Source organism: Salmo trutta, chromosome 16 (genome assembly GCF_901001165.1).
Source record: "Salmo trutta chromosome 16, fSalTru1.1, whole genome shotgun sequence".
Taxonomy (NCBI): Eukaryota; Metazoa; Chordata; class Actinopteri; order Salmoniformes; family Salmonidae; genus Salmo; species Salmo trutta.
The window spans coordinates 19,708,268-19,733,728 of NC_042972.1; the positions used below are offsets into that span (position 1 = coordinate 19,708,268).

At 41.7% G+C, this 25,461-nt stretch overlaps 1 protein-coding gene and 1 pseudogene across 1 annotated transcript; one reads left to right on the forward strand and one right to left on the reverse strand.

Moving 5' to 3' along the window:
* Positions 1-4,113, forward strand: part of LOC115150244 (voltage-dependent L-type calcium channel subunit alpha-1D-like) — a 131,304-nt pseudogene extending 127,191 nt beyond the window's left edge.
* A 186-nt stretch (positions 4,114-4,299) lies between these two features.
* LOC115150242 (parapinopsin-like) lies at positions 4,300-8,544 on the reverse strand. Its single transcript, XM_029693329.1, has 5 exons — positions 8,195-8,544; positions 7,502-7,670; positions 7,226-7,385; positions 6,671-6,913; positions 4,300-4,637 (listed from the first exon to the last, which is right to left on the reverse strand). The coding sequence occupies exons 1-5, from the start codon at positions 8,532-8,534 to the stop codon at positions 4,518-4,520; spliced, it is 1,032 nt and encodes a 343-aa protein (XP_029549189.1). The 5' UTR covers positions 8,535-8,544; the 3' UTR covers positions 4,300-4,517.
* Between the last annotated feature and the right edge of the window lie 16,917 nt (positions 8,545-25,461).

Sequence of the window (25,461 nt, forward strand, 5' to 3'; positions counted from 1 at the left end):
TTACACCATGAGTCGTTAATCATAAAACATATACCTCCACCCTTCTGCTTCCCTGAGAGATGTTTGTTCCTGTTGGCGCGATGTACTGAGAACCCAACTGGCTTTACAGAGTCAGACAGTATATCTCGAGAGAGCCATGTTTCATGGAAGCAGAGTATGTTACAATCCCTGGTCTCTCTGAAAAACAACTCTTGCCTTGAGCTCATCAATTTCATTATCCAGAGATTGGACATTAGTGAGTAAAATACTCGGGAGCGGTGGGTGGTGTGCACACTACAGGAGTTGCCACAGGTGTTGATGGTTTAAACTCTCAGACTCAGATATACAAACTTTGGTGACTAACAGTAATTTAAATGACCCACGTTTACACAATGTGGTCGGTTTTCTCCTGTTGCCACGCAGGTTTTGATATCAGAGGGGCTCGGGAGATACGCCAAGGATCCAAAGTTCGTGGCGGCCACCAAGCACGAGATAGCGGACGCGTGCGAGATGACCATTGACGAGATGGAGAGCGCGGCCAGCCACTTACTGAACGGCGGTGTGGCGCCGGCGGTTAATGGGGTCAATGTGTACCCCGTCATGAGTGAGCGGGACTACGACCTCCAGGACGCCACGGCCAGTTACAGTGACGAGGAGCCGGAGGTGGAGCTAAGATTACCGTACGAGGAGGACCTGGCAGACGAGATGATCTGCATCACCACTTTATAGCATCGGCTGGAGAATAAACTACTAGAAACTAACTATTAGCTGTATGTACTCTACTTCATATAGACTACAGTACCATCAGTGGAAAACTAAATGAGAAATGCATCTATTGGCTTACGACCAAAAGAAGTGCCTTTTACATGGAAGAGAAAGGCACCTATGAGGAGAGAGAGACACACTTATTCTCTCACTCGCCCTCTGCCAGCCAGGGAATTCACATCACTTCTGTCAATCACAGGACTAGGAGCCAATCCTGGTGCCAGGGAACCATGTTAGTCTCACCCTCCCAGACCGACACTACTGGCGCATAGGAGGCCATGACCATCTGTCATAGGTCACCGTCTGGAGGTGACACTCACAGGTTCATCAACGAGCCAATCGCAGACGAGGACATGGCGTGTCAGTGGAGGAGATGGACCTATTGGCAGAGGCGTGAGGTACCGTGGGCAGGTCGTTAAGGGTGATGACAATCAGATGTAAGATGTCATTCCCTCTGTCACTTTATTAAGATTTTGGCATATCATGCAAGTTTTCAATGCAAGCATAGAAAGGCATATCTCTCCCCACCTAACCCCCCTTAGATGTTTTAGTATAACTTTGATCCCGGAGTCATTGGCATAAATAATTAAAAGATGGCTGTAGATGGGTCACAACGAACAGATTCTTAGAGAATAACCAGTTTACGTATGCAGGAGATATCAGTCACCTTTATAGCATCATCCAACTGGAGATATACACTTCTGAGACGACTACAGCATGGAATAAATGCACTAGCAGGCAGGTTGTTTTTCATTTGACAATAGCCTGACAATGAATATTTCATAGTAGATATACTGTAAATGAATTGTATTATATAAACAAAAAGAAAAACTTTGTAAAGAGATGTTCTATATTTTGTAATTGTGTACCATTTCAAAAGAAGATCAGCAATACACACCCTAATGAATCCTATTATGCTACCAGGAAAGAAGATCAGCAATACACACCCTAATGAATCCTATTATGCTACCAGGAAAGAAGATCGCTGGTGTTATTATTTTATTAGGTACAATATTCTGACATTTATTTGCCTTTTCTTTGTTGTTGCTCATATGCATCCTTGACATGTCTGTGAACAGCTTTTTTTAATCGTTTTGTTTTTCATGTAACAACACAGCTGCACAAGATATGCAAATGTATTTGTTTTTTTTACTTGTTTTATGAGCATAAGAACACTGTATATGTGTTACTCAAACCACACCAACAGCAGTACCACAAAGTAAAGTACCCCTTATTAAGAGCATCTTTGTAGGACTTGATGTTAGCTAAGGCTCAAGGAGGCTATTGTACCTTTATAAAGATGTGATACTAACCTTCCGTGTTTGCATATGTTGTGCAGAGGAGGTGCACAGCACAGAAAGGTCGAATGCCTAGTGCATTGACAATGCTGCTTCATTTGCCCATTTTGAAATGAATTCTACAACTTTATTAGTTTCATCTGTCCCAACTGAAATGCCTTCTGCTGCTGAAAGAAAACAATATGATAGATGTGAGATGAACAGAAATCTCCCTGTCGTTCTCAATGCTTTTATTGGGATTTTTCCTCAATATACGACTTGTTGATCACGATTAATGTAAGTTAATTCCACTGATCCTTTCAAACTGAATCTTCCTAATCACTTGGCCTTTATGTTGTTGTGTGCGAGGCTTGTGACAGACTGAGCCGGTGTGAGCCTGGACAGATGGGCTGCACGGTGATTGATTGGGGAGGCACGTATTCATCAGGGATGTTGACAGGGCAGATGAGCTCACGTGATGAGGCTGCATCTAGCCTGGGTGCCAGTCTGGTTCTGCTCTCTCGCCAACTCCTTACGGAATTGTCAAGCAAAACATGACAATGGAGTAGGCAAAAGCAAAAACAGATCTGGGACCAGGCTAGGTATCATCATGGTCTAGGTAGGTCCACGGTCTCCACCATTGTTGTCCTCTTCTGTTGTGTTGTCGTGTCATATTTAGCCTGAAGTGTTTTAGCTGGAGAGAGGCTAAGCAATACTAACCCCCTCACTCTCTCAGCCTCTCTGGCTTCTCTCTGCATACACTATACCTCGTGGTGGTCCAGCATCGTCTGGGGAAAACATATCAGCCTCCCTCTCAACCAACCAGTCTGTTTCCCACAGCCATCTTATCCGTCCAATGAGAAGGGAGTGTTTGTACTATGGCTCATTTTACAAGAAAACTCCACTTTTGTTGCTATCAACGCAAGTTGAAAATTGATGCACCACAAAATTACTTTACACTAGCAGACAAAAAATAAAGTACTAAGTTCACTTCTTTTTCAGGCGCTGCCCTGGATAGTTTGAATAAGCACAGATGATGGGTAGGTGATGAGACATGTGGGATCTGTAATTCATGAGTGTTTGATTTGTAGTTCATGAGTTCGCATTGCGTTCTCAGTCAACCTGAATACCGTCGTGAAAATGTAGGTTTTCCACTTTGTGTGCACATTGAAAGGGCTCTTTGAATTGTTTGAGTAAAAAAAAATGTGTTCTGGTCTTTTTGTTGAGAATTATCTTGTGAAAGGACCAATGCGCATTCCAGGCACGTTATACTATTCGTAGCAATTACTGATAAACTGAAAATATGCATTATTTTGTAAACACTTTTAAAAAGGTTGTGTTAAACTAAAGATAAAACAAACATACTTTTACCTCATGTCAGGGATTCCTGAAAAAAGAAAAGAGAAAATGATTTGGTTCATTCTATACCAATGGTATTTCAATATTAGCACATAGCTGTTTGTCTTTGCACAAGTAACTGTATAGTGCTATTGTTTCTCCTTTTTCTATACACATTTTTGTGAATTAAGGTGAGACAATTTTGTACTTTTTTGTGACTGTGTGTATGGTTTAGTGAAATCTATATTTGTCATTTACACCTCACCTTTCAATGCTGGGACAGAAAGAATCTGAAAAAAAATTAAGAAAAAAATATACATTTTCAAGGTGCACTGTTCCTCTGTTGGTGGGTTAAAAAAAGATAAATCCAATGGTATTATACCAGTTTACAGAGAAACCCTTGTTGATTTAAACATTTTGATTCGTTTTCATTCTATTATTATAATTATTATGATTACTATTACTACTATTACTGTTATTAAATATGTATTCAAATAGAAGATAATGTAAAATATGTACAAACATATGGAAAGACCCATGGTAATGTTCTCTACTTGAAAGTCCTTATATTTTCTCTGTAATGTTTTTATTCAGTGAACATGATTTCTCTTAGTAGCAAATGCTTTATTATGACCCTCTATGTTTTGTATCAATTCATTTTTTTTCCATTTTTTTTGCCTTGAATTCATTTTAATCAATAATGATATTTTATTTTCTAATGATTATTACTGAATAAACTTACACTGAAATTCTACACTGTATGTTCATTATTTGTGCTTTGTTTATAGATAAGCCATGCATTATGTATTGAACAGCATTTTCATAGTATTTTATATTTACCATAAAGTAACAATAGATTCCACAGTTAATATACATTCTGTAACATACTGTAGGTAACATACTCTGTGATCAGCCAGTTTTAAACCTCCTGTCTCTCATCTCATTCTGGATGTAGTATTAAAACCATACTCTGTAAAGCTTTTTTGGTTATGACAAGGTAAGAAAGTCATGCAAATCTCCTTATTAAGGTGTTAATAAGTCATTCTTACAAACTAAGAGGTATATTTAATGAATGTATTAAAAAAGGCATAGAATATGAGTGACACTTTATTGGTGCCGCTGGTGCCATTAGTGGATTTATCTAAATGCCTGTATGGATCAACTGGGGGAGACTTTGTTGTTGATGGTTGCCACAGTGGTCTGCATCTCTGACCCCTCCTCCTCAGATGGCCATGGGTCCCTCCCACACAGCAGGAATGGCACTGCATATCTCCGGAACTGGACAAGACACAACACCATCATCACACACTGTTACTGTGTCAGGCATTTTGTTGTATATCAAATGGCTTCAATGTTTAAAATAACTGTTCATGGTAAACAGCGGCTGTTCAATCACAAAACTGTATGAGATTAAGTCGCAGTGAAACAATGTTCCACCACAGGACCTGAGCTAATGGTGACTGAAATGACTTTCACATTTTTCTCCACTAGATGGTGTCTTTGGACTGCCAATGAGTGTCTGGTTTGTGGCAAGGCGCATTGCAGTGATCATTCTACAGATTAGTGTCTAACTTAATCTCCTATCACATTTATAGGCTTATTATCATCCTTGACATTTTTTGCTTCCTATATCTGATCTTGTTTTCAATACAAACAAAGTGTTTAATTGACTGGTTTGCTGACGTCACGAAAACGATGCGCACATTTCAAAGGGGCATAAGGCCATGTCTTGTTATGGTTCTAAATGGCCAGATAGCTTGCAACAAAGAAACTGCCATGGTGTGAATCGTAAGTGGAACGTTTCAGTTGGTTTGAGCTTGTTCTTGATACCATGTCTTGTTTTGAGGTGTTTTGACTGATGTCACGTCTATGCTAATATGGAAAAATGTGTGTTGGTTTTGTTGCTAAACAACCAACCCATCTATACACATGTGTAGATGAATAGAAGATGTACTGTATGTACAGTAGCAATCAAAAGTTTGGACACACCTACTCATTCAAGTGTTTTTCTTTATTTGTACTATTTTATACATTTTAGAATAATAGTGAAGACATCAAATCTATGAAGTAACACATATAGAATCATGTAGTAACCAGTGTTAAACCACTGTTAAACAAATCCAAATATATTTTAGATTTGAGATTCTTTAAAGTAGCCACCCTTTGCCTTGATGACTGCTTTGTACACTCTTGGCATTCTGTCAACCAGCTTCATGTCATAGTCACCTGGAATGCATTTCCATTAACAGGTGTGCCTTGTTAAAAATTGCAGGCCAAGTAAATGCTTCACAGACACATCTCAACATCAACTGTTCAGAGAAGACTGCATGAATTAGGCTTTCATGGTCGAATTGCTGCAAAGTAACCACTACTATAGGACACCAATAAATAGAAGAGACTTGCTTGGGCCAAGAAACTTGAGCAATGGACATTAGACCGGTGGAAATCTGTCTTTGGTCTGATGAGTCCAAATTTGAGATTTTTGGTTCCAACCGCCATGTCTTTGTGAGACACAGAGTAGATGATCTCAGATGATCTCCGCATGTGTGGTTCCGACCATGAAGCATGGAGGAGGAGGTGTTATGGTGTGGGGGTGCTTTGCTGGTGACACTGTCTGTGATTTATTTTGAATTCAAGGCACACTTAACCAGCATGGATACCACAGCATTCTGCAGTGATGTTCCATCCCATCTTGTTTGATGGTTTTATAAGTATAGCTGTTTGTTCATGTAGAGGTAGATTTATAAGTATACCTGTTTATTTATAATTATACCTGTTTGTTCATGTAGAGGTAGATTTATACAGTATGTGTACCTGTTTGTTCATGTAGAGGTAGATTTATACAGTATGTGTACCTGTTTGTTCATGTAGAGGTAGATTTATACAGTATGTGTACCTGTTTGTTCATGTAGAGGTAGATTTATACAGTATGTGTACCTGTTTGTTCATGTAGAGGTATATTTATACAGTATGTGTACCTGTTTGTTCATGTAGAGGTAGGTTTATAAGTATACCTGTTTATTTATAATTATACCTGTTTGTTCATGTAGAGGTAGATTTATACAGTATGTGTAGCTGTTTGTTCTTGTAGAGGTAGATTTATACAGTATGTGTAGCTGTTTGTTCTTGTAGAGGTAGATTTATACAGTATGTGTAGCTGTTTGTTCTTGTAGAGGTAGATTTATACAGTATGTGTACCTGTTTGCTCATGTAGAGGTAGATTTATACAGTATGTGTACCTGTTTGTTCATGTAGAGGTAGATTTATAAGTGTACCTGTTTGTTCATGTAGAGGTTGATTTATAAGTGTACCTGTTTGTTCATGTAGAGGTAGATGAGAGGGTTGTACACGGTGCTGCTCTTGGCCAGGTAGACTGGCACGGTACCCAGCAGAGGGCTAATGTGGGCATCAGGGTCGGAGACCACCACGAGGGCCAGGGTAGCGTAGGGCAGCCAGCTGATCAGGAAAGTAACCACCATCAGAACCACCATGCGGGCCACCTTAGCTTCCGCCTTGGCTGCTGCACCCCCTTCTATACAGCCCATTGCAGAGACCTGCAACAACAACAACACAGCCAGGTTGTGGAATATGGATAGTACAGTATGTAAGGCTTGCCGAATGCATGGCACAGACAATATGTAGTCATACAGAGAGTATGTCTTGGGCTAGGAGTTTTTCCTGACCATATAACCTGACCAAGAACAACTCCAACCTACAGGCTGAGTTTTTCCGGTTCAGGTCTTGAGATCAGGAAAAACTCCTGATTAGCCCTAATTATGACGCACACTACCAGACTGGCACAGACACTGTCTGAGCAGACACACCTTTAGGGCTGTGCATGTAAACTACACATTGAGTGGACCTACCTGTCTTAAGGTGTAAATGAGTTTAGAGTAAGAGGCCACGATGATGAGGAAGGGTACGGTGAAACACAGCAGGAAGTAGCACAGGATATATGACACATTACTGGGGTCCCGGTTGTGCCAGTCCGGGGCGCACGACGTCCCCACGCCCTCCAGCTCGTACCTGTAAGGGAAGTGAAGTTTAGTCATGGTTTACTATTATAATCTGCGTGGTCTCATTACATGATACGTCATCAGTACATGCCAGTGTGGCGGATTAATCTGATGTCATTACAGTACCTTCCCCAGCCGAATAGGGGCGGGGTGTTCCAGATGAGAGACCAAACCCATGACAAGGTCACACCCCCAACCGCATGCTTGGTCTGGAACGAGATTGGTCCTAGCGGCTTGCTCACCACAAACATCCTCTCTATGGCAATCAGAGCTACCGTGCACAGTGACGTGATACCTGCAGTACACCCCAGCCAGACAGTACAGTACAGTACAGTACAGTACAGTACAGTACAGTACAGCAGTCATACAGTGCTCCACAGGGCCTCATCGTAAAGGTATTTTGCAAATGATATTGTTGTTGTAATTAAAGGTACAGTAATTACAGATATGTTGCCTGAAGATTGCAATGACTGATTAGTATGACAGAATCATTACGAGAACTCATTTTAAATTGATTCAGAATTTGTTTAATTACGAGTTTGATTCAAAATAATGATTCAGCTAGATGGCCATAACAAAATAATTCAATTGAGACAAAATCAACATGGTTCCATATTAGAAAATATGTTTTAAAAAAGTTTACAATACAATCGTACTTTTTGAAGCAAATATAGACTTTTAATACAGTACATGTTTTTTCAAATGTATACTTTACAGTAAGGCCATATTTGTAGAGAAGGAATGAATGTCATCAATGTCTATGTGTATGTGAAACAACTTAATAAGTATATCCCAGAGACGGTTCTGGGAGCCACTCACCAAACAGAGCCACAGAGAATCCCTCTATGATACAGCCGGTCCGTCCCAGGGAGAAGTACCCCAGAGCGTTGTTGACCACAGACAGAACCCCACCAGTCAGCGCTGTCCCCAGGTCAGCTACGGCCATGTTGACCAGGGCGTAGTTCAGAGGTTGCCTCAGCTGCTTGTTCATCAGTGACACCACGATCACCGTGGAGTTCAACACGATGGCCGGTACGGTGAACATCGCCATGACGATGGAGAGGGTGATGAAGCCGGCTCGGGGCAGGAGCTCCTCGCCCTCGGGGGACGTTCCCAGGTAGGACGTAGCGTTGGGGAGAGAGGCTAGCAGCTGCATCATGGATATAGAACCACAACAAGCACACACCAAACAGGCTCTCACTCTCTTGGAGGTGGTAAGAACCTCCACACCACACTCCCTTAAGTCTCTCAGAGCCCACACCACTCTGACGGCAAAGAAAGGGTGCACAGACTGAGACACGGAGAGTGGAATATCTGAGATTAGGTGTTCTAAGTCGTGTGATGTAAAGTCCCACAAATCCAGACTTAACAAAGAGTAATTCCCTCAGGTGGTGATCCTTGATCACAATTTACACCTGATTGTAGAGGTGCCAGAACAAGATGTCTCTCACCAATTGCAAGTGCCCTCACAGGAATATGTGTGTTAAATTACTCTAGTCAAGGTGATTGGAATTTTAAACTTCCCAGGATCCCTTTTCATTCCCTGACATCCCTGGCAAAAATGAGTGTCACTCCAGAGAGGGGCTTTCTGGGAAATGTCTGACTACCTAAGCTTTTTTGCTGTCACACACATGGGCATACACAAACTCTCTCTCACACACACACTAACACATGCACACACACCAACTCGCTCTCTCTCTCACACACACACACACACACACATGGTCACACACAGGGTCAGTGAAAGTTGAAAGTGTCAGCCTCTGACTAATAGGTGTGTGAGAGAGGGGCACTCCAGGTCACTATCCTCTCCTAATTGATCTGACCTGTCCAGCCTTCCTTATTTTAACTTACCATGGACCTACAACAAAGCTGTGTGTGTGTGTGTGTGTGTGTGTGTGTGTGTGTGTGTGTGTGTGTGTGTGTGTGTGTGTGTGTGTGTGTGTGTGTGTGTGTGTGTGTGTGTGTGTGTGTGTGTGTGTGTGTGTGTGTGTGTGTGTGTGTGTGTGTGTGTGTGTGCGCGCACGAGTCAAGTATCATTAAATACAATTACTATTCAGTGTATTTACTTACTGCAATCATTTTCATAAGATAATGCAATTTTTTTCAATTACTGTTTTGATTCTGTTGTTTTATGATAATCTTGGACGCTCATTTGAATACAGATGAAGAAAATGTTCTTTCCCATTTCAGCCTCCTCCCATCTATTATGTGTTGTTGTGGCTCAGTTTTGCTTATCCAGGTTATTTCTTAACTACAGTAATACCGCCACGTAATGGATTAAATAAACCATTATAAAAATAAACACTGTGTTGTGTTGGTCCTGGCTGGTACACTGTGTTAGCAGCTGCTATATTTAGTCTCTGGCCTCCTCTTGTTCTAAACAAGTTATTATCAAGTCGAAGGAATCCCCACAGAGATCCTTTGAATTACAATTTAAATAGTTACAGTATATATGTAATTCTAGGGGAATACCCGTCCTTTCTCCTGACTACTGTATATACAGCCGTGGCCAAATGTTTGGAGAATGACACAAATATTAATTTCCACAACGTCTGCTGCTTCAATGTCTTCAGATATTTTTGTCAGATGTTGCTATGGAATACTGAAGTATAATTACAAGCATTTCATAAGTGTCAAAGGCTTTTATTGACAATTACATTAAGTTGATGCAAAGAGTCAATATTTGCAGTGTTGACCCTTCTTTTTCAAGACCTCTGCAATCCGCCATGGCATGCTGTCAATTAACTTCTGGACCACATCCTGACTGATGGCAGCCCATTCTTGCATAATCAATGTTTGGAGTTTGTCAGAATTTGTTGGGTTTTGTTTGTCCACCCGCCTCTTGAGGATTGACCACAAGTTCTCAATGGGATTAAGGTCTGGGGAGTTTCCTGGCCATGGATCCAAAATATCGATGTTTTGTTACCCGAGCCACTTAATTATCACTTTTGCCTTATGGCAAGGTGCTCCATCATTCTGGAAAAGGCATTGTTCGTCACCAAACTGTTCCTGGATGGTTGGGAGAAGTTTCTCTCGGAGGATGTGTTGGTACCATTCTTTATTCATGGCTGTGTTCTTAGGCAAATTGTGAGTGAGCCCACTCCCTTGGCTGAGAAGCAACCCCACACATGAATGGTCTCAGGATGCTTTACTGTTGGCATGACACAGGACTGATGGTAGCGCTCACCTTGTCTTCTCCGGACAAGCTTTTTTCTGGATGCCCCAAACAATCGGAAAGGGGATTCATCAGAGAAAATGACTTTACCCCAGTCCTCAGGAGTCCAATCCCTGTACCTGTTTTGCAGAATATCAGTCTGTCCCTGATGTTTTTCCTGGAGAGAAGTGGCTTCATTGCTGCCCTTCTTGACACCAGGCCATCCTCCAAAAGTCTTCTCCTCACTGTACGTGCTGATGCACTCACACCTGCCTGCTGCCATTCCTGAGCAAGCTCTGTACTGGTGGTGCCCCGAACCCCAAACTTTCTTGGGCACCCTGAAGCCTTCTTCACAACAATTGAACCGCTCTCTTTGAAGTCCTTGAAGTTCGCTCTCCTGTGAAGCCCTTTTTGTGCAAAGCAATGATGACAGCACGTGTTTCCTTGCAGGTAACCATGGTTGACAGAGGAAGAACAATGAATCCAAGCACCACTGGCCCTTTTGTGGCAGGGCTGAAATGCAGTGGAAATGTTTTTTGGGGATAGAGTTCATTTGCATGGCAAAGAGGGACATGCAATTAATTGCAATTCATCTCATCACAATTCATAACATTCTGGAGTATATGCAAATTGCCATCATACAAACTGAGGCAGCAGACTTTGTGAAAATGTATATTTGTGTCATTCTCAAAACTTTTGGCCACGACTGTACACTACCGGTCAAAAGTTTTAGAACACCTACTTATTCAAAGGATTTTTGTTTTACTATTTTCTACATTGTAGAATAATAGTGAAGACATCAAAACTATGAAATAACACATATTTTATATTTGAGATTCTTCAAATAGCCACCCTTTGCCTTGATGACAGCTTTGCACACTCTTGGCATTCTCTCAACCAGCTTCACCTGGAATGCTTTTCCAACAGTCTTGAAGGAGTTCCCACATATGCTGAGCACTTGTTGGCTGCTTTTCCTTCACTCTGCGGTCTGACTCATCCCAAACCATCTCAATTTGGTTGAGGCCAGGTTATCTGATGCAGCACTCCATCACTCTCCTTCTTGGTCAAATAGCTCTTACACAGCTTGGAGGTGTGTTGGGTCATTGTCCTGTTGAAAAACAAATGATAGTCCCACTAAGCCCAAACCAGATGGGCTGGCATATAACTGCAAAATGCTGTGGTAGACATGCTGGTTAAGTGTGCCTTGAATTCTAAATAAATCACAGACAGTGTCACCAGCAAAGCACATCCACACCATAACACCTCCTCCTCCATGCTTCACGGTGGGAAATACACATGCGGAGATCATATGTTCACCCACACTGCGTCTCACAAAGACACGGCAGTTGGAAACAAAAATCTCCAACTTGGACTCCAGACCAAAGGACAAATTTCCACCGGTCTAATGTCCATTGCTCATGTTTCTTGGCCCAAGCAAGTCTCTTCTTCTTATTGGTGTCCTTTAGTTGTGTTTTTTCTTTGCAGCAATTCGACCATGAAGGCCTGATTCACGCAGTCTCCTCTGAAGAGTTGATGTTGAGATGTGTCTGTTACTTGAACTCTGTGAAGCATTTATTTTTGCCTGCAATTTCTGAGGCTGGTAACTCTAATGAACTTATCCTCTGCAGCAGAGGTAACTCTGGGGCTTCCATTCCTGTGACGGTCCTCATGAGAGCTAGTTTCATCATAGCAATTGATGGTTTTTGCGACTGCAATTGAAGAAATGTTCAACGTTTTTTAAATGTTCCGTATTAAGTACAGTTGGAATCATCACAAATTTCTTGTTAACAAACTATAGTTTTGGCAAGTTGTTTAGGACATCTACTTTGTGTATGACACAAGTCATTTTTCCAACAATTGTTTACAGACAGATTATTTCACTTATAATTCACTGTATCACAATTCCAGTTAGTCAGAAGTTTACATACACTAAGTTGACTGTGTCTTTAAACAGCTTGGAAAATTCCAGAAAATTATGTCATGGCTTTAGATGCTTCTGATAGGCTAATTGACATCATTTGAATCAATTGGAGGTGTACCTGTGGATGTATTTCAAGGCATACCTTCAAACTCAGTGCCTCTTTGCTTGACATCATGGGAAAATCAAAAGAAATCAGCCAAGACCCCAGAAGAAAAATTGTAGACTTCCACAAGTCTGATTCATCCTTGGGAGCAATTTCCAAACGCCTGAAGGTACCACGTTCATCTGTACAAACAATAGTACGCAAGTATAAACACCACGGGACCACGCAGCCGTCATACCACTCAGGAAGAAGATGCGTTCTGTCTCCTAGAGATGAATGTACTTTGGCGCGAAAAGTGCAAATCAATCCCAGAACAACAGCAAAGGACCTTGTGAAGATGCTGGAGGAAACAGGTACAAAAGTATCTATATCCACAGTAAAACGAGTCCTATATCGACATAACCTGAAAGGCCGCTCAGCAAGGAAGAAACCACTGCTCCAAAACCGCCATAAAAAAGCCAGACTATGGTTTGCAACTGCACATGGGGACAAAGATCGTACTTTTTGGAGAAATGTCCTCTGGTCTGATGAAACAAAAATAGAACTGTTTGGCCATAATGACCATTGTTATGTTTGGAGTAAAAAGGGGGAGGCTTGCAAGCCAAAGAACACCATCCCAACCGTGAAGCATGGGGGTGGCAGCATCATGTTGTGGGGGTGCTTTGCTGCAGGAGAGATTGGTGCACTTCACAAAATAGATGGCATCATGAGGCAGGAAAATTATGTGGATATATTGAAGCAACATCTCAAGACATCAGTAAGGAAGTTAAAGCTTGGTCGCAAGTGGGTCTTCCAAATGGACAATGACCCCAACCATACTTCCAAAGTTGTGGGAAAATGGCTTAAGGACAACAAAGTCAAGGTATTGGAGTGGCCATCACAAAGCCCTGACCTCAATCCTATATACATTTTGTGGGCAGAACTGAAAAAGCGTGTGTGAGCAAGGAGGCCTACAAACCTGACTCCGTTACACCAGCTCTGTCAGGAGGAATGGGACAAAATTCACCCAACTTATTGTGGGAAGCTTGTGGAAGGCTACCCAAAACGTTTGACCCAAGTTAAACAATTTAAAGGCAATGCTACCAAATACTAATTGATTGTATGTAAACTTCTGACCCACTGGGAATGTGATTAAAGAAATAAAAGCTGAAATAAATTATTCTCTCTACTATTATTCTGACATTTCACATTCTTAAAATAAAGTGGTGATCCTAACTGACCTAAGACAGGGAATTTTTACTAGGATTAAATCTCAGGAATTGTGAAAAACTGAGTTTAAATGTATTTGGCTAAGGTGTATGTAAACTTCTGACTTCAACTGTAGGTGTTCTAAAACGTTTGACCGGTAGTGTATAGTCTATAATACTGTACATATAGAGTCACTTTGATAATGAAGTCAGGGGTAATCCTGTTTATTTAAACCGTAGCGAATATAGAGGTTGAATGGGTACATGTGTCACGGTTGTCGTCGGTGAAGGAGGACCAAAACGCAGCAGGTACGTGTATGCTCATCTTGATTTTTATTAACTTCCAAAAATGAACGTACAAAATCACAAAACAAAAAAACGAACGAACAACTACAAACAGTCTGGCCAAGCAAAGCTCAACACAGAACAATCACCCACCAATCCCAAACACAAACACACCCTACTATATGGGACTCTCAATCAAAGGCAGATAGACAACACCTGCCTTCAACTGAGAGTCCCAACCCCAATTAACCAAACATAGACATACACTCACTAGACTCCACATAGAAATACCTAAACCAACACCCGGAATTACTAAATCAATCAACCTTTTAACAAAACACACCACCCTGAACCACATAAAACAAATACCCTCTGCCACGTCCTGACCAAACTACAAAACAATTAACCTTATACTGGCCAGGACGTGACAACATGCCACTAATCGGGATGATGGAATTCCCACTGAAATGATTGGCCCTGCCTCATGTCATACTCTACATATTTGTCCTAAACAAATGTTTATCATCAAACAATGGGAATTGTTCTAACAATGACAGTAGCTTTAGCATACAGGGATTCAGATGTTGACCTGAAATACAGGAGTTATTCCATTATAAAATGACATGAGAAAGCACCAATCACATAAGACTATTCACAATTGGACACAACTGACTGTGGGGCAGTTTGCACAGTGATACAACATTCTTACTAGAGAGCCGGAGAAAGTTATACTGTGCCAGGTCAGAGGGTGACTGACAGGTGGCTAGATTGGAGTTAAGCTCCATGGAGTTAACAGGCCAGACAGCACAGTAAGTTGTCAGTCCAGTACATAACCTTCTAAGAGGTTTAACTTTCATTAAGTCAAGACAGAGATTACGAGTGTTTGGGGGTCCTGAATTCAAATCTAGCCATGAGGATTAAAAACCGCTTTCAACGCAGTACTTGCTAAACCTGTTTAATCTCGGCCAATCATTCTAAATCTGAGTGGGTGAAAAGATATTTTTTGTGAAATGTAGTTGGCATGGTGAGTTGATTGTTACTTGACACACACTGTGAATTCAGTAGGCTGGTATAAGCTTAGTACATTTATTTCGATGTTGGGTGCATAAACCTCCCCGCTTCGTTCAGACAGGTGCGAAAATCAGCACCGTGGACAGTGCCTCGTGCAACTACAGTGCAATCAGAACCGCGGACAGTTCTTCATTTCTACATGGGTTTACTCTAAATTCTTGAAATATAAAATGGGGAGAATTAATCAAGAGAACTTCAATACTCTGTTCTTATTTAAGTTTAACGGGCTATATCTACCCTGTCTGTTGCCAATAGTGGAGATTATTGGAATGAAATCCCTCTCACTGCAATATACCTATCTCATATCAAATCAAATTGTATTTGTCACATGCGCTGAATACAACTGGTATTCACTTACAGTGAAATCCTTACTTACAAGCACTTATCTGGCGCCGGTCTTGAGTGCTACTCAGATAAAGTGTAGCGGATTCGGAATGCGAAGCTAAGCTTTTATTTGGAGTCAGTTAATTTAAAGCAGTGACCCTCCTCGCGATAGATGTGATTGGGACCTGGACAGACAAAAGGCTGTGATATTGTCCATGATCATGCGCCTTATTGGCACGTTTCCCAGCCTGGCAGAGGCTCCATGCGCCTTTGATGTACGATGTAATTATCCAGCTAATAATGGCCTCGCGCCGAAACGCGGCGTGCATGGCGGGAAATCCATCAGCCCATACACCGCCTTGACATTATTATCACACGCTAATCAGCGTTTCGAAAGAGGACCTCTGAAAGGAGAAGGGTCTGTTTGTAACAAAAAGTGGCCAATGACATACACTGGCTTGCGAAAGTGTTCACCCCCCTTGGCATTTTTCCTATGTTGTTGCCTTACAACCTGGAAGTAAAATGTATTTTGGGTTGGTTTGTATAATTTGATTTACACAACACTTTTAAGTTGCAAAATATTTTTGCTTGTGAAACAAACAACAAATAAGACAGAAAAACAGAAAACTTGAGTGTGCATAACTATTCACCCCCCCCCCCCCCTTGCAGCAATTACAGCTGCAAGTCTCTTGGGGTGTCTCTATAAGCTTGGCACATCTCGCCACTGGGATTTCTGTCCATTCTTCAAGGCAAAACTGCTCCAGCTTCTTCAAGTTGGATGGGTTCCGCTGATGTACAGCAATCTTTAAGTCATACCAAAGATTCTCAATTGGATTGAGGTCTGGGCTTTGACTAGGCCATTCCAAGACATTTAAATGTTTCCCCTTAAACCACTCAAGTGTTGCTTTAGCAGTATACTTATGGTCATTGTCCTGCTGGAAGGTGAACCTCTGTCCCAGTCTCAAATCTCTAGAAGACTGAAACAGGTTTCCCTCAAGAATTTCCCTGTATTTAGCGCCATCCATCATTCCTTCAATTCTGACCAGTTTCCCAGTCCCTGTCGATGAAAAACATCCCCACAGCATGATGCTACCACCACCATGCTTCACTGTGGGGATGGGGATCTCGGGGTGATGAGAGGTGTTGGGTTTGCGCCAGAAATAGCGTTTTCCTTGATGGCCAAAAAGCTACATTTTAGTCTCATCTGAGCAGAGTACCTTCTTCTTCAACCCTGATCTGTACTTCTCCACAACTTTGTCCCTGACCTGTTTGGAGAGCTCATTGACCTTCATAGTGCTGCTTGCTTGGTGGTGCCCCTTGCTTAGTGGTGTTGCAGACTCTGTGGCCTTTCAGAACAGGTGTATATATACTGAGATCATGTGACAGATCATGTGACACTTAGATTGCACACAGGTGGACTTTATTTAACTAATTATGTGACTTCTGAAGGTAATTGGTTGCACCAGATCTTATTTAGGGGCTTCATAACAAAAGTGTTGAATACATATGCACTCACCACTTTTCGTCTTATTTTTTTTTAATATATTTTTTAAACAAGTAATTATTTTTCATTTCCCTTCACCAATTTGGACTATTTTATGTATGTCCATTATATGAAATCCAAATAAAAAATCAATTTAAATTCCAGGTTGTAATGCAACAAAATAGGAAAAACGCCAAGGGGGATGAATACTTTTGCAAGGCACTGTAACTGTCACACAAGATAGCGCAAACTGAGTTTTTAAAACACTTTTGGACATTGTGGCGATGGGGGGTAGGGCATCCTCACAGAGGAGAGTTTGGGTACTGACCAGCTCAAGAATAGGCTATAATATATTCTTCCATATTATAGGCTTGCCTACTCCCAACATTAACTCTAACATGCATTTAGTCTTAATGACTCAAATGATTTGTAATGACAATTAATGTATGCACTGCAGTAGCCTAGTTCATGGCACTGTGGCTATAGCCTACCCATCAAATAAAACATGCAGTTAATGCTGAGTCTCTGTGGTAATCTGTAAGTATTCAGAAGGTATGAAAATGTCATGTAGTCTAATATAAAAAATACAATGTAAAATGTAGACCCTGTGCACTCGGCCTAATCTCTGTCGGTTCCGCTGTGGATCCGTTGTGTAGATGGCAACACACTTGGGATGTTGAAGTAAAGTCAAGTTAAGTGCTGTAATTTAAACAGTCTTAAAGAGCGGACTGCATCAAGGCTAGCTTATACCACATGTCCAGCATGTGCACATGCGTTTTGCCGTATGTTGTTTGCCAGATGTCTAGCCCGCATTTTCTGAACAATTATGCACATGTGTTTCGCAAGGCTACAGAATGGAATGCAGCCTGGAGAAGATCATGTTCACTCTGTTCGACCAAAGCTAATAATTAGAACAGGTGAAAGTTATTCTCCTATCGACCTACTAGTATCATAGGCTGGCAGAGCTACCAACAGACTGGCGTGCACAAGGGCGCTTTATAACAATTCTGTCACTTATCTCTAGCAACACCAATAAATTGAACTGGTTGTTCACATATAGAGTACTGATTTCAAATCACTAGCTTGTACTGCATGATGGCATGCTAAATTACACACAGAACCGTTCTGTTCATGTTCATTTTGAATGACATTCTGTTGGCTGGTTTCCTGAAAACTAGCCAACAGGGTACACTACCCAAGTCTAGTAATGATGAATTGTCCCAGAGTCATTCTTACCAAAGACACATTTCCAGTCATTCAGCCGATTATATTCTTGTCTCTAACTACACAATAGTCCTCATCATTTGGCCTATGTATGGTGCCACCCCCGCCATGGAACTTTTATGAACTTCTGTTTGTACCACCGCACGGTAATGCAACGCACGAGTTGAAAATATTGAACGCATGCAATATACAGAACGCACCGCAGCCTAGTGCGGCATCCCAAACATAGCGTTGCGGACTGCTCCATTGACAATGAATTACTTCTGCCGGAATGCTGAGTTTGACACATCTTGTGGACATGAAGCTTTACGCCTTGATAAAGCCGATAATGTTTTTGCGCAAAATAGTATGCCGCATCATCTTGATATGTATGCAACAAGAGTTCAACATTCCCCTTCTGCTATAATTTCTGTCAAGCCGTCTACGCATACAGTTTGACGCATACTTTCATAAATCCAAAGTATGCACCACACCAAACGCATCGCAACTGCCTCTGCAACGTAATGCTGCAAGGCAAACGCAGCGTTTCATTGGAAATGAATGTAATTCTGGTGTCCCAAAATGTGAAGACGCTGTGTGATCGAGGTGTTAGAATGACAAACCTTGATCTCCGTGTGATCGAGGCGTTAGACTACCAAAGGCTTAGAATGACAAACGTTGATCTTTGATTAGCATAATAAACACTTAATCAGTCATCTCGATTTGATGTCAGGTGTGCATATTGCATTGGTCTACCGTTTCATCCACTACCGACTTGAAAGACAACGAGCAGGTCAGACGGTGCAATCTGCCTCAAATAACAATGAATTGTCTAAAACACTGCAAAAAGCAAGTCAAAGCTATTTTGAGTCAGTCATGTCTGGATGTCTGTAGGAAGAAGAGGCAATATAGGAATAGCACAAACTCTCATGCTGACTTTGGAATGTCCGCTCCATAGGAATGGAGTGAAAGTCTCGAGCGAAAGTTTCGCATTTTACATATCCACCCTTTCACGCTCTTTCTGGGGTTCTCACAAAGTGATGCAGGATACCCCACACAAACGTTGGAGCTCTTTGCTCCCTCTCTCTCGCACCCTGCATCAGGCTCTTTGCTCTACTGGCAACTCCTTATCTCTCCTCATTGTTCCTTCCCTGTGAAAGCAGCTGGGGTGTTTTTTTTATTTGGGGCAAAAGGCTGAGATCCGCAAATCTCAAGAAAATCCCCAGGAGAGAAAATAACAATTTGCTTCTCAGACGATAACAGCAATTGCAATGTTATCATACATGGATGCCTGAATTTAGTGTCTCTCTCTAGCTCTCTCTCAATTCACTTTCAATTTAAGGGGCTTTATTGTCATGGGAAACATATATTAACATTGCCAAAGCAAGTGAAATAGATAATAAACAAAAGTGAAATAAACAATAAATAAAAAAACATTACACTCGCTAAAGTTCCAAAAGAATACAGACATTTCAAATGTCATATTTTGTCTATTTACAGTGTTGTAATGATGTGCAAATAGTTAAAGTACAAAAGGGAAAATAAATAAATATAGGTTGTATTAACATTGGTTTTTGTTCTTCACTGGTTGACCTTTTCTTGTGGCAACAGGTCACAAATCTTGCTGCTGTGATGGAACACTAGTATTTCACCCAATAGATATGGGAGTTTATAATAAATGTATTCGTAATTTCTTTGTGGATCTGTGTAATCCGAGGGAAATATGTGTCTATAATATGGTCATACATTTGGCAGGAGGTTATGAAGTGCAGCTCAGTTTCCACCTTATTTTGTGGGCAGTGTGCATATAGCCTGTCTTCTCTTGAGAGTCAGGTCTCTTTCTCAACAGCAAGGCTATGCTCACTTAGTTTGTACATAATCAAAGATTTCCTTTATTTTGGGTCAGTCACAGCGGTCAGGTATTCTGCCACTATGTACTCTCTGTTTTAGGGCCAAATAGCATTCTAGTTTGCTCTGGTTTTTTTTGTAAATTTTTTCCAATGTGTCAAGTAATTCTCTTTTTGTTTTCACATGATTTTGGTTGGTGTTAAGATAATGGGTATAATGCCAACCCATAGATGGTGCTAGTGGGGCACCTTTCTAGGATATACAGTTGAAGTCGGAAGTTTACATACACTTAGGTTGGAGTCATTAAAATTCGTTTTTCAACCACCACAAATTTCTTGTTCACAAACTCTAGTTTTGGCAAGTCGGTTAGGACATCTACTTTGTGCATGACAAAAGTAATTTTTCCAACAATTGTTTACAGACAGAATATTTCACTTATAATTCACTGTATCACAATTCCAGTGGGTCAGAAGTTTGCATACACTGAATTGACTGTGCCTTTAAACAGCTTGGAAAATTCCAGAAAATGATGTCATGGCGTTTGAAGCTTCTGATAGGCTAATTGACATCATTTGAGTCAATTGGAGATGTACCTGTGGATGTATTTCAAGGCCTACCTTCAAACTCAGTGCCTCTTTGCTTGACATCATGTTAAAATCAAAAGAAATCAGCCAGACCTCAGAAGAAAAATTGATGACCTTCACAAGTCTGGTTTATCCTTGGGAGCAATTTCCAAACGCCTGAAGGTACCACGTTCATCTGTACAAACAATAGTACGCAAGTATAAACACCATGGGACCACGCAGCCGTCATACTGCTCAGGAAGGAGACACATTCTGTCTCCTAGAGATGAAGGTACTTTGGTGCGAAAAGTGCAAATCAATCCCAGAACAACAGCAAAGGACCTTGTGAAGATGCTGGAGGAAACAGGTACAAAAGTATCTATATCCACAGTAAAACGAGTCCAATGTCAACATAACCTGAAAGGCCGCTCAGCAAGGAAGAAACCACTGCTCCAAAACCGCCATAAAAAAGCCAGACTATGGTTTGCAACTGCACATGGGGACAAAGATTTTACTTTTTGGTGAAATGTCCTCTGGTCTGATGAAACAAAAATAGAACTGTTTGGCCATAATGACCATCGTTATGTTTGGAGGAAAAAGGGGGAGGCTTGCAAGCCGAAGAACACCATCCCAACCGTGAAGCACGGGGGTGGCAGAATCATGTTGTGGGGGTGCTTTGCTGCAGGAGAGACTGGTGCACTTCACAAAATAGATGGCATCATGAGGTAGGAAAATTATGTGGATATATTGAAGCAACATCTCAAGACATCAGTCAGGAAGTTAAAGCTTGGTCGCAAGTGGGTCTTCGAAATGGACAATGACCCCAAGCATACTTCCAAAGTTGTGGGAAAATGGCTTAAGGACAACAAAGTCAAGGTATTGGAGTGGCCATCACAAAGCCCTGACCTCAATCCTATAGACATTTTGTGGGCAGAACTGAAAAAGAGTGTGCGAGCAAGGCTGCCTACAAACCTGACTCAGTTACACCAGCTCTGTTAGGAGGAATGGGACAAAATTCATCCAACATATTGTGGGAAGCTTGTGGAAGGCTGCCTGAAACGTTTGACCCAAGTTAAACAATTTAAAATCAATGCTACCAAATACTAATTGATTGTATGTAAACTTCTACCCACTGGGAATGTGATATAAAATAAATAAAAGCTGAAATAAATCATTCTCTCTACTATTATTCTGACATTTCACATTCTTAAAATAAAGTGGTGATCCTAACTGACCTAAGACAGGGAATTTTTACTAGAATTAAATGTCAGAAATTGTGAAAAACTGACTTCAAATGTATTTGGCTAAGGTGTATGTAAACATCCGACTTCAACAGTATGAACAGGTGCATTATGAGTGTCTGATTAGAATGTCGTGACCTGTAACATGTATCACCTGAGTAAAGGATTATGCTTGAACTTTACCAAACTCTCCAATGTGAGTTATTCACATACACATAATTACATGGTGTCAGAGAAATGAACCCAAAGCCAAGCGCTACAGAAAAGAGGACAAGGTATGTGGACAATATAATCGCTGTCGGATAAATGCAAACAAGTGGAACAAATGAGCAAGTACGATGAGCCTCCAATGTCTCTCAGGCAAATTCCGGAGCATAGCGCCATGGACATGAAAGGCGATTTGTATCATAACTGATTGTTTTTTAGTGATCAGTGGGAGAGTTATGAAATCGCTACGGTCTTTGATAAAAATGACCTGCACGTGCGAGTGGCAACACTGCTTAGTTTTATTGAGAGTGCCATATGCTTCCTATATCTGGGTAGTGTTGCCAACTCCTCAGTAAGGAAAGTAGCTATTGGCTGTCCTAAAAGTTGCTAAATGACATCATCACCTAATTTGCATAATTTGCCATGTGCATGTAACTGTGATGGACGCTGTAGGAGAGAGGAATAACATCGTGGGAGAGACAAAAAGTGAGTAAAAAAACACCCTAAATATGTTTAGAACTACAAATGAACTTTCTTTTGTCGATTCTTGTTTTTTTTTATGTCACAATTCCAACCCTCCTCCTTTATCCGGGCTTGGGACCGGCAAAAGTGACCCAAAAGAGACACTCTGGCGGAGTTACTTAATTTTTTATGCATTTTTTAGTTTTGTTTTTTAGTTAAGTTTTCTTTATTTGGTTTGGTTTTTACCTTATGGTCCACTTAGGAGCCTACAAGTCACAGTAAAACATGAACATTTTTAACCATAACATTTTTTACATTTTTTGTATATAATCTACATTAACAATCTAAATGGACCAAAAAGAGACAATAGAAAAAACTGTCAATGGCAATGTGAGAAAATTATGGTAACTAGTCTGGCCCTAATTCAGGTTAATCAGGGGGGGTTTCCAGACCCCCCCTCCACACACACACAGGCTGTGCTGGCTCACAGAAAGAGTGGGTCATTGTCATTTTGGTCAAGGCTCTCTATGGCAGGTTCAGCAACTGAGGGAGCTGACTTAAATGAGTAAGCAGCTGATGTGCCAAAAAGCTGCAAAACATTATCAGGCAGCTGGTGCTCATAGCAAGCCTCACCAGACAGACAGCTTCAGTCCATATCCAATGTACAGGATGGAGTTAAGGGTCTGCAAGGACATCTGATTTCTAAGTTTGCTTTTTACCACACTCATCTGGCTGAATACTCTCTCGACTTCAGCATTCGAATGTGGCAAGGACAACACAGACACAGCAGCCATGGCAAGTTCTTGAAACGGGTTGATATCAGCTGCATCCCTGAATTTCCAAATCTCACTCCAGAAGCCCAGTGTGTTTTTTGTCTCATTCCATTTACTAAGATGGATGGCACGCCATTGCTGGACAATCGTGTCTATCTCTGCAGGGGAGTAGCCAAGGAGCTTGGCTATGTTTTCTATTTCTCCAGGGCTCTTATTGAGCTTTAGAGTTTCCTCCACAATGAAAACTGACATGTACTGCAATGCTTCGATGTTTTCCGGCAGTCTCACCCTCAACTCATTAGTGAGGGAGATGGTGAAGGCTACACACCACTTTCAGACATTGTTTTCATCCTCAGGTGCAAGGTGGAGCTCAGCTGCCTTTGACTCAAAAAGGTAACCAAGGTACGGTTTGGGACTGATGTATCCATCTATTGGCCCTTTGAGTACATCAATATTTGCCAGTGGATTCAGCACCCTGCTGCTCACAGACTTGATCAGGCTAACCAAGCTGTCAAGTAGCTTAAGAGGATCTACTTGCTCTCCCTTAAAAGCCTCAAAAACTGTACCTCACCCAGCACTGACTTCAAAAAAGTCAGATACAATATGTTTTGAGGATCACTGTACATGGAGTATAAAACCTCAGCCATGTAGCAGTGTTCACTGGACTTGGTGACTGCGAAATGCAGCCTAAGCTCCTCCCACTGGTCCAAAACGTGTGAAACCGCGGGTTCAATGGAGAGCGAACGTGTGGCACACACCTTGGTTATCTGTAAAGGTTTCTCCCCACAGTTGATGGTCTCATATCTGGCCTTTTAGGCCTCCCTGCGCTTTGGAGACACTGAAAACCAGTTATAAGTCTCTCATACCAAGTACTCCACGCTACGGGGGATGGTGTCATTGGAAGCATGACTTACAGCAAGCTGCAGAGAGTGGCACACACAGCGAATAAGAACCAGATATTTGAGGCCATACTCCTCCGTCAGCACTTTATGGACCCCATTGTTAATCCCCGTCATAACAAAGGCATTGTCAGTCCCTATCCCCAGGAGTTTCTCTTTTTTAAAACAACACTTCTCGAGGAAAGCCACAACAGCACGGGCTATAGATTTGGCATCTCCTCCCTCCAACTCAACAAGCCCCAGAAATGTTGATACAATTGTCTGCTTGGTGTCACTAAAGTACCTTATCACAACCCCCAGGTACTTAGAAACACTTACATCTGTGGACTCATCGAGGAGGAGGCTGAAACGCTGGTCACTCACATCTGCGACCAACTTTTTCAGAAAGTATGGTGCTAGAACACCATTAATCATTTCTGTGCTCTTTGTCCTGTGCATTTTGAAGTGGGTAGCAGCAGTGGAGTCTGAGAAAGCAGCTCTACATGCTTCTCCAGTGTGATCACATGCCAGCATGGAACAGTGTTCAGCGATAGCTAATGCCATGGTGGCCTCAGCCTTTTTTGAACCATAAATGGCAGCTTGTTTTGGGTGGAACTGTAATAAGGCTTTGCCTTTTGAGTATGGTTTTGAGTTGGCATGTATTTTTTTACATCACTAAGTTTGGCATAGAAATCAGCCTTACAATACAGGCAGTATGCCCGTGTATCATCTCTAATAAACAGCTTCAACCAGCCTTTGAATTCAGGGTTTGATTCCCACTCCTTTCTGTATTTTTGAGTGTACAGTTTAGACTGACACATGATGACCTAGCCAGCTAGATGTTTAGCTTATGCCACAGAGGCACACACACAGTGGACAAGGTGAGTAAGTGACTGAGGCTGTGTGAGTCAAATGCAGTGATTTATTTTAGATAAAGAACATTTTACATTTACATCCCGCCCTGAATGTAAGCCAGGGCGGGATCAGCCAGCAGTGGCTTCCCGCATGCGCGATTCATTTGCAGTCTGGACAGGGGGGGGTGAACATCTCCTGCTCTGACTGCAGCTCTGACTGCTGCGCGAGGTCTGGGCCGCCTGTGAGTGATCTGGGACGGGGGTGGGGCCCACGGCAGCACCCGCTGCTCATTGAGAAGAGTAAGAACGATACGTGCTTTCACGTCAGTCTCCAAAAGTCTCCAATAACACCAGAAAAGTCGCTAGATTTGTCGCTAGCCGATTTAAAAAAAAAATGTGTCGCTAGAGGGGTCTGAATACTCGCTAAATATAGCGACAAAGTCGCTAAGTTGGCAACACTATCTGGGGGAGGAGGATAGGAACAATTCAAAGAAAATCCTTGACGTTTTACAAAGACACTTGCTCA